The following is a 9,255-nucleotide window of genomic DNA, read 5'->3' as shown; positions in this document are numbered from 1 at the left end:
ACGTCTGCCGTCGTTGACTATTCCTTCCTCAACGACGGCAGACGCCACCGCCTTGTCAGCACCAAACACCATGCAGCCCCACACACGAATGAACCACGCAAGGATGTCGACGCCAGCACCTGCCACACCACTACGCATGTGCCATGCATGTCCAACCACTTCAGAATTATACGAATAGGAGAATCACATGCAATGTAGTTTTAGAACGACAGTGATGACAAGATTACTGTAGTCACCGTGAAATGAACGAGTCTTGGTATTACTCTTACATCATTTAACGCATGTGTGTATTGCAAACACCTTCACAACATATTGATGATGCAAACGTTGCCGCCGTCGAGGAAGCGCTAGTTGGCGGCCATTGATCCCAGCAGGCGCTTCCTCCTGGGTCGTATCGTTTGCATCATCAGTACTCGTTGGGTGAATGCCCGGACCTCGATTGCTGATGGTGGGCATGGTGCGGCCCTGGAGGAAGTGCTGGCTGCCGGCCAGGAACTCCAGCAGGTGCTTCATCCAGGACCGCACCAAGCGCACCATCGGCACTCATGGTGCATGTCCTTCCTTGAAAGGTGTCGACTGCTTCAATGTCGACTCGTGCTGGCACTTGGCACTGCAGCAGGTCATGACCGATCTCGTCGTAAACACTTGTTTTTGATAAAAATACACATTTCTGTGAAATCGGGTATACAAATAGTAAGATAAAAATTTGCCCAAACACAATGGTCTCCACCTTTACGGAACAGAGGAAGTACATCATTTAACTCATGTGTGTATTGCAAGCACCTTCACAACGCAATTACCTATAGTGTACAGTATGCATCATCTCAAGGTTGGATCCTTACGACCACAGCGATCGACTTTGACTACATTACATACAACACAAAGACCGCCTTGTGGGCTATCGCCAAGTAGCCTCTTGTCGGCACCGTCGAGCTCACGTCGTCACGCCGCCACTGTGTAGTCTCTTGCCTCCTATCCTGGCGATCTTCATACACTATAAGTTAGTCATGATGTCGTGAATGGTGGCTCTAACCTCGTAGAATGATGGTTGTGTGCTTTCACATGTAGATGAGCTACAAGCACAATCGTTGTGGAGCGCACAAAAGGCTGTGGGGGGTTATAAGAGATGTAGGGGTTGCAATCGATACAGCTGTAGCGATTTACATGCACTATGAGCAAGTCGCACAAAGTGGCTAAAACCTGTACTTTTAGGTGTGGATTCACCGCCATTCTGATTCAAATAGCTAGCTAGCACATACTTCTCTTCTACATGTACAGTACATGCATAACTACCAGTAGTCGTTGAGCCCGTCAACTGGTTATTCACACCAAATCGCATTGCACACTTGTAAACACGCAAGGGAACATCATAAACCATACGTTGTATTGCCATCTCAATGCGACTGCTGGCATGGTTGAGGACTCTGGTCGAACTCTCAGCCTTGGTTTACTCTGCAGTGGAGTTGTTCGCCATTGATGCGAGCGACAACGACGGGCAATTCATCAGTATATCATCTCCTCTCGTTATCACTATGCTAGTTGTCAGTTTAGGTACCTCCAAAGAACAGCAAACAGCCACGAAGAAGCAGCATGGCCTCCGCGCAAACTTCGCTGCAATTTTTGATTTCCAGGTATAATTGGTTTTGATTGGATACATATATTTATTTATAGCCAAACAAAGTGTTCCAATAACTTCATTATGAAATTTGCCGTCAAGAACCGACTGAAAATGGACTTGGACATGCTGGGAGTCATAGCCGCCCAATGACTTCCGTTGACGTCGCAAACGAGGAATATCCTTTCCGCACCGTACGATGTAATTACAAGTTCAAGATATCATGTATAAACAGCTCCAAATAAGACCCAGTCAGGATCAATTGGAAGGGCACACAACTATGGGAGCGTGTAGTGTAGGCTGACTGTCACAAAAGCGCTGCTGCGGGAGGCTAGTGGCGTGAAGTACACTATGCACGTTTACTTCGGGTCACGAGGCTCCCGCTGCAGCGTCTTATGGCGCTATCTCTTATCCACGCGCTCGTTGCAGGACCCCAGCCATTCATCGTGTTATTTAGGGTATTTTGAGGATTCCTCAAACGTGGCGTTGTGCGACAATTCTCCGGATAGGTACAGTACAGTACTGTAGTGTACCGATCAGTGGGCTTTTCAAAAAGTCACCCTAACCACTCTCACTACTTGACTTTTTCGACAGGCTTTTTGGCCAAAATATGCTGTCCTCATTCGACGAATAATCTTTTTTACTTTGTGACAAGCGACAGTAGTACTAGTAGTACTACTTTAAAATTGTGACAATCCACAGTAACATGCGGCGACTTTAACATAATGACAAATTGATGATAGCATGATGACAGCATGATTGCTGTATCACTGACGTTATATTTTTCCCAAGGGATCGATCCCAATTTGTCCGCAAGCTGGAAATGGATGGGTCAGATGTTTTCTATTTCCGTCCTAACTGTTCAGGAATTTTGGTGTGGATTAGGCATTTTTTGTGTGAATTCGGTGAATTGTGTGTTGTGCTCGGCGAAGTGTGTGTGGAATTCGGGATTTGTATTGTGTTATTGGGTCGTGTGTGTTTTTCGTTAAAATTTGTGTTTTTTTCGGTCGTTTCTCTGTGTATTTCGTTATTTAGTGTGTGACAAAAAAAGGTCCTCAAGCCGAGTGTACGATCTTGACTGAGTAAGCATGTTGCCAAGTTCCGACGAATCTGTACGCAAGTGTGCGACATGACCGAGCGCGACAAGGTGTCCTGGTTCCAATCAACCTATGAAATAGTGCCATACACGAAGGTTCTTTGAGGTGACAATCTCCATCACAATGCTTGGCTTTTTCTCTTTGCCCATATATGCTCCTACGAACAAAAAGAATTTATATCTTGTACGTAAATTGAGTAATACAAGTAATATACCATGCCATGCTGCAACTGGGCAATTTTTCCAGACCCAATGACTGCAGTCTAACGATCCGATCATCCCAGGGAATCCACGCAGGGTATTTTCTTCAAGCAGATGCTGCGTCTCCTCAGCTGTGGGTCGGCTTAACAACTCAACCGCGTAGAGTTCGTCTATAGCAGCGCAAAATAACTCGAGAGTCTTTAAAACTGTCAACTCGCCCATTCGAAAATTCTCGTCGATTGAGTCGGCTGCAGAGCCGTACGCAAGCATGCGCATTGCTACGGTACATTTTTGAAGTGTAGAAAATGCAAGCACACCTGTAGCGTCGCGACGCTGCTGGAAGAAGACCGAGTGTTGTTCCAGGTCACGGGAAATGCGCAGAAACAACCCGCGGCTCAAGCGATATCGTCTTCGGAATGCACCTATGAGAATTATGTGAGATTTGGATGAATTGACATGTGCCTGACCGTCGTCATACGTCGGGTTGTCGTCGAAGTAGTCGTTCCAAAGCTGCTCGTCTCCGACCCCGCGTTGGTGGTCATGTTGCCGCTGCGTCCTGGGCGAGATCCTCGGTGGGTCCGTACAGTCGGAAAGAAACACATCATGACTCTTCGTCGCTGCCGGAGTCCTCGGACGAGGAGGACGATGAGATCATACAGCTGTAGCTCGTCTCGGATAGGTCTGACTGGTGGGGGAAATGAGACATTTTGCTGTGACATCCATAAATCTGACAGATATCCGTGCATTATCCGTATAAAGCCAAGTTAAAAGTCCCAACGAGTGGAGATGCTCTTAGGACATCCATCATTGGCCACAACACTGAGCATGTTGACTAAGGATAGTGTAAAGGGAATGCCTAGACTGAAGGTAGGGTGGGCGGGGAAGTTTTGGGCATTGAAGTGGACTTCGTGTTTCGCATGCGACAGTCCCGCAAACTTCCGGTGGCAGTCGTGCAGACAACGCTGCGCCAACAAAGACGGTGGGTCGTGTTGTGCTTACTGCCCATAGGTCACACGCCTGTTACGCCGCCCCTTCGCCCTAGGCGAGGTGTTCAAGGATGTTAAGTTCTACTGCCATTCGTGTGCATGTATGAAAGGAAGGAGAATGTCGTTTCGTAACTGTGTTGGGACACGAGCGAATGAAAATTGTCACACACTGCATATGGATATTTGTGGTCCAGTAAAGCAAACTGGAATATATGGCGTTACGCACAATATAAGGTACGGATGTACGATTGTTGACGATCACTCGTCATACAACCCGGCTCAAGTACTACTGCTCTCGCTGTCGGACCGAGGGTCACGCCAATGCGGAATGCGGAATCTCACGACAGGACGGGGCCAGAGTTCCTAGCGGCGGCAGACCCGGGCAGGCAGTTATGGAAGTGGCCGCAGGGGAAATAACGACTGTCATACCTGTGGAAAACCCGGACACTTCAGTTTCGTTTGCCCCCTTAACAAAGGAAAGTTCAACCCAAAAGTAATCGCAGCCTTGACCGACATCTTCGATCCCGGGAATGTAACCGATGGAGGCGACGACGATTACGAGGAGGAACTACAATGAGGCGCCTGAGTCGACACCAAGCCGCCGGGAGTGGCGTGGCGTCGAAAGTGACTCCTAAAATGACTCCCGATACTGACAAGAATAAACTGACACTTACCACGACTGTGAGCAGCAGCCCTGGGACCAGCAAACCCATGGTTACGCCCACAACAACAACCTAGACCATGATGCCGCCAATACGCGGGACTTCGGCAGCTCCCAGAGCCCGTGAAGGGAGCTACGAAGACCTGGACGGGTGTGCTTCTGAAACAAGACTACAAGACCAGGAGAGCCTCATGACCAGAGGAGATCCAAACTCCGTGGACGACACGACTACTAAGAACGGACGAGACGAGTCCCCTACCAGCGATGACGACCAAGCTCTCGGTATCAGACGAATCGAATACCTGACCGATGTAGCCCATAATACTCCAGGGCTCCCGCTGGACGCGACCCTGCGGACAAGTTTAACACAACTGCCAAATGAAACTTACACCAACACCGAATCACCGCGCTTGCGAGCGATTGACCCAGCAAGCTTTAAAGACGCGGGAACGAAGTCTGGAGAGCAGCAGCGCCTCACCCCAGTCCCAAAGAAGATTGCCGAAGGGGCTGAGGAAGACGCTACGATCCCTTCGTCCCTTACTGACGCGAAGGCTTACACACGGCCTCCCGGTCTAAAGGCCGCCGTGCGCTCCCAGAAAACAGCTACCTCGCAGGCCACAACTACGGCAACTACCCCTGGGACTCAGATCTTCAAAAACCGGAGGTCAAAGAGGCTTAGACCTCCCCCCACGCCCCGATCGAGTTCGACAACGTCAGGGGTGCCTGCGAACCTGGCAACAACCCCTGGTTACGAAACTGGACCTGCTCCCGGGGTGCCTCCCGTCTTCACGCAAGCCCAAATCGAAGCAATCATGCGGGGCGACGTAACAGGCATCCCCGAGGCTCGGCACGTCGATATCGAAGAGCGTCTGTACCCTGTCTCACCAGCCGACCTGGAACGTCAGCTCGTCCGACCCAAACAGGAGAGGAAGGACGTGACTCAGGAAGATATCGTTAGGGTGGTTACCATGGCTCTTCACCGGTCCTTGACACGGGACGACGCGCATCTGTTCGAGTCACCTTTGGACATCGACGACCCAGATCGCTGGCTCAACTGGTTCTCCAGCACCCTGGAAACATGCGACAAGGCCCGGACGGCTAACCGCAACTTCGAAAACGCTCGAGTGGCGATCATTTCCGACACGCGGTGGTCACGTTTCCAGCGAAAAAACCTGGCCTCAAACGATCTACCTGGCTTTGGACCCTTCCCTGAGACCGTTTGCACGCCACCCGAGGGTGACGTCCTACCTATCGGAGGTACTGAAATTCCCCGTCTACCCGCTCGACACCTGGTCAAAGTACACGGAGCCGTACAGTACCACTTAACCGACGACCAGGCCTCTTTCGCCCTACCATTGCGGGACTTGGAGCTCACACGATTACCCTCGGCCATCTGGCGCATCCGTCGCAGGACGCTCTCATCCCGGCACCACTACCTGGACCTCGCCCTCGGGTGCCATCACATTGAAAGCGCCCTCGCCACCCCTGACGGCCGGCCGCAAACCCCGAAGTCTCTCTCTCCGGGTGTCGTTGACTCAAACAATCCCCACAATCCCGTCGAGGTCGAGCCCCTCGACGTCGAAACCTCCTATCTGGGGGCCCCGACGGTCGAATTGCCATTCCTGGACCTAAATGATGACGAGCTCCTCTCAATGGCAGCACCATTCCCTCGACCTGACCAAAGGGTGTGCCAAGTGGGTTCCAATCCGAACGCCCCGTTGGTTCAGGTCCGCATCCAAACGGCGGACACGCTCGCGTTAGTGGATACAGGAGCTTCCGTAACGGTAATTAGCGAGGCATTCTGGAACGAGCTCGGGGGTCCTCCACTCCAAAAACCGGCGTATGGGTTGGTCTCGGCATCCAACACGCCTATACGAACGCTGGGCCTCCGGTACTTCACCATCACTCTAGCGGAAAAACAAACGACCTTCCCGGTATGGGTACTGGTCGACTCCGTCAGCCAGTGTATTCTGGGGATTAACCTGTTGCGCAAACTCAAGGCCCTCGTCGACCTCTCGACCAACTGCGTTGGTTTTAAAGATTCTCCCATAACCCTACCTTTCCACAACGACGACGCCCAGGCGACACCAAGAATGGTAGCACATCTCAAACGTGGGGACCCGCGGGAACCACCGGCACAGAAGACTCAAGAACCCGCGCCTTTGGCTTCACTACACAACGTGCCGACCAACTGGCCCACTGTCCCCACTTCCACGGTCTATGTCAAAAGCAACTCCCGCAGGCTTATCTTATGCCGCATCTCGTCAAACCTCCCGGAACGGTGCCCTATACTGGTGGAGTCCACTGCTTCGTTGTCCCATTTACATATCGCCCGTTCGATCAACATCGTCCGGAAGGAAGGCTTCTGGGTCCAGGTGCGGAACCACTCGGACACGAAATTAGTAATTCGCCCCACAGACGCCATCGGAGTGGTTTCCCACCTCCCGGACGACTACATGGACCACACGGACGCTCCCGCATCGGACACGTCGACCACCCTGTCGCCCCGGAGCGCGACTTCTCTGTCGAGGGGAGAGAGGAAGGCACCACAGGAGGCGGAAACACTCTGCGCACTAACCACAGGAGCAAGTACGAAACCAGGCAAGGAAGAGATCCAAATTGACTGGAAGGATTCCAGCCTGAGCCTCGAACAGAAAGAACTCCTCCGAAAACTCCTCCTGCGCTTCGACTCTTCGTCTCGACATCAAAAGCCCCGGGAAGGACTGACCTGACCAAATGAAATGCCACATCAACACTGGGGATGCGAGCCCGATCAAACAAGCGCCATTCCGAGTGACCCAACGGGAGGGAGAGATCATGCAATCCTGAGCTTGGACTGATCCGACATTCCACAAGCCCGTGGGCCAGCCCAGTACTGATGATCAGGAAGCCGGACGGCTCCATCCGGTTCTGTATCGATTACCGACGGCTCAACGACGTCACGATCAAAGATTGTTACCCAATGCCTCGAGTAGATGATCTCTTGGATGTTCTGGGCAAATCCAAGTTCTTCACAACCATGGACGTGGCGTCGGGATACTGGAACGTGCGGTTGGCTGAAGAAAGCGTCGAGAAGACAGCCTTCACCTGCAAGTACGGGCTGTACGAATGGCTAGTCATGCCCTTCGGACTGTGCAATGCGGTGCCGCAGTTCGAAAGACTCATGGAAGGGGTTCTCCAGGAATACTTGTGGCGCATCTGCTTGGTCTACCTAGACGACATCATCATCTTCAGCGAGGACTTTGGCGAACATCTAGTGCGCATATCCCAAGTCCTGACGCGCCTCCAGGACGCCGGGTTCAAACTGAAAGCGTCCGAGTGCCAAGCCCTGGGGGCGGTATTGATGCAAGAACAACGAGGCCGACACCGGGTGATTGTGTATGCTAGCCAAGCCATGGACGCCTCTCAACAAAAATGGATCAAGAAAAAAGACGGAGTCTCGGAGATCGAATGTTATGGGTTGGTGTGGGCCACGACCAAGTTCAGACCCTACCTCGACCGGAGACACTTCATGGTCTACACGGATCACGCAGCCCTAGTTTGGTTATACAAGACCGGATCGAAGTCCGGAAACGGGAAGTTGGCCCGGTGGGCCGTGCACCTACAAAGCCTGGATTTCACAGTGGTCCATCGACCTGGAGCACAGATGGGGTGCGCTGATGGCCTGTCACGACTCCCCATAGAGTCCCAGGGCGAACCCACCCCGAGCGCATATCATTGGGATGCGGAGACCGAAGATTTCTCAACCGTGCCCCTGCCGGCAGGGGGTCCCCGAGTGTGCTCAATAGCCTCGGGAGTAGTGTGGTGCTGGTGTTGGAATTGGTAATGTTTTTGGTTCTTTACCTTCTTTTTCTAAAAAAAGTTAATCCAGACATCCTGAAGTTTATATTTTAATTTTACCTTCTTTTGGTGGGAGCGGTCACGAGGGGTCAAGCCCGCGCGTCGGAACAACCCCATGAACCCCCGGAAGCAAAAAACGATGAAAAAGAGTGAACCCCAACGACCCGAAAAAACTCCCCAGAACCCCTGACCGTTGCCCCGACGGCGAAACTCCCGTCTCTGAGAGTTTGGAGGATTCCCTAGTCAATAGGGGCCCGCTCCGGTTGCCGAAGCGGACAGGGAATCGCCCCTGAAACTACCTCCGTTCCACGACGACGACACGTACGCTCTGCCCGAACGAGTACTACGTAAGGAACAGGCATGGGATCCGTTCATCATTTCCATGAAGGTGTACCTCGAGGACAAGGCACTTCCCCTGGAAGAGTGGCTCATGAAGGTGGTAACCCGGACGTCCGAGCATTACGAAGTGAAGGACCAAGTACTCTATCGGAGGGTGATCCTGAAGTCCCCATTCAGAAACCCCAGGTTGAATCTAGTACTGGTAATTCCGATCTCGATGACGACCGATGTCCTGGCGCTCTGCCACGACTCCCCATTGTCAGGTCACTTCGGAAGAGAACGGGCCTTGGAGAGGGTACGACGAGTTGGGTACTGGCACCGATGGGGTGAGGACGTCCGGGAGTACTGCATCTGTTGTGTCCGATGTGGCGCCGCCAAGGGCACGAGACCCTGGAAGCAAGGGCGACTGCAGCGGATGCCCCGTGTACGGCTTCAGGGGCCCGTTCAGTTTCGTCGTGGTCGACGCGCTCGGCCCCTTACGACCACCACCGGAGGGAACAAGTTCATCTTGGTGTTC

The 9,255-nt window shown here is 52.4% G+C and overlaps 2 protein-coding genes across 2 annotated transcripts; one reads left to right on the top strand and one right to left on the bottom strand.

Moving 5' to 3' along the window:
• Nucleotides 1–17: 17 nt before the first annotated feature.
• H257_18526 (hypothetical protein) lies at nt 18–537 on the bottom strand (the record flags this gene model as incomplete). Its single annotated transcript, XM_009847610.1, has 2 exons — nt 18–130; nt 327–537. The coding sequence occupies 2 exons, from the start codon at nt 535–537 to the stop codon at nt 18–20; spliced, it is 324 nt and encodes a 107-aa protein (XP_009845912.1).
• Nucleotides 538–4,639: 4,102 nt separating this feature from the next.
• H257_18525 (hypothetical protein) lies at nt 4,640–7,291 on the top strand (the record flags this gene model as incomplete). The annotated part of the gene is made up of 1 exon (XM_009847609.1): nt 4,640–7,291. One exon carries the CDS (start codon nt 4,640–4,642, stop codon nt 7,289–7,291), a length of 2,652 nt encoding a protein of 883 aa, XP_009845911.1.
• Nucleotides 7,292–9,255: the final 1,964 nt, after the last annotated feature.

The sequence above is a fragment of the Aphanomyces astaci genome (assembly GCF_000520075.1).
Source record: "Aphanomyces astaci strain APO3 unplaced genomic scaffold supercont1.173, whole genome shotgun sequence".
NCBI classification, from domain to species: Eukaryota; Oomycota; class Saprolegniomycetes; order Saprolegniales; family Verrucalvaceae; genus Aphanomyces; species Aphanomyces astaci.
This window is presented reverse-complemented; position numbering and strand designations above follow the sequence as displayed.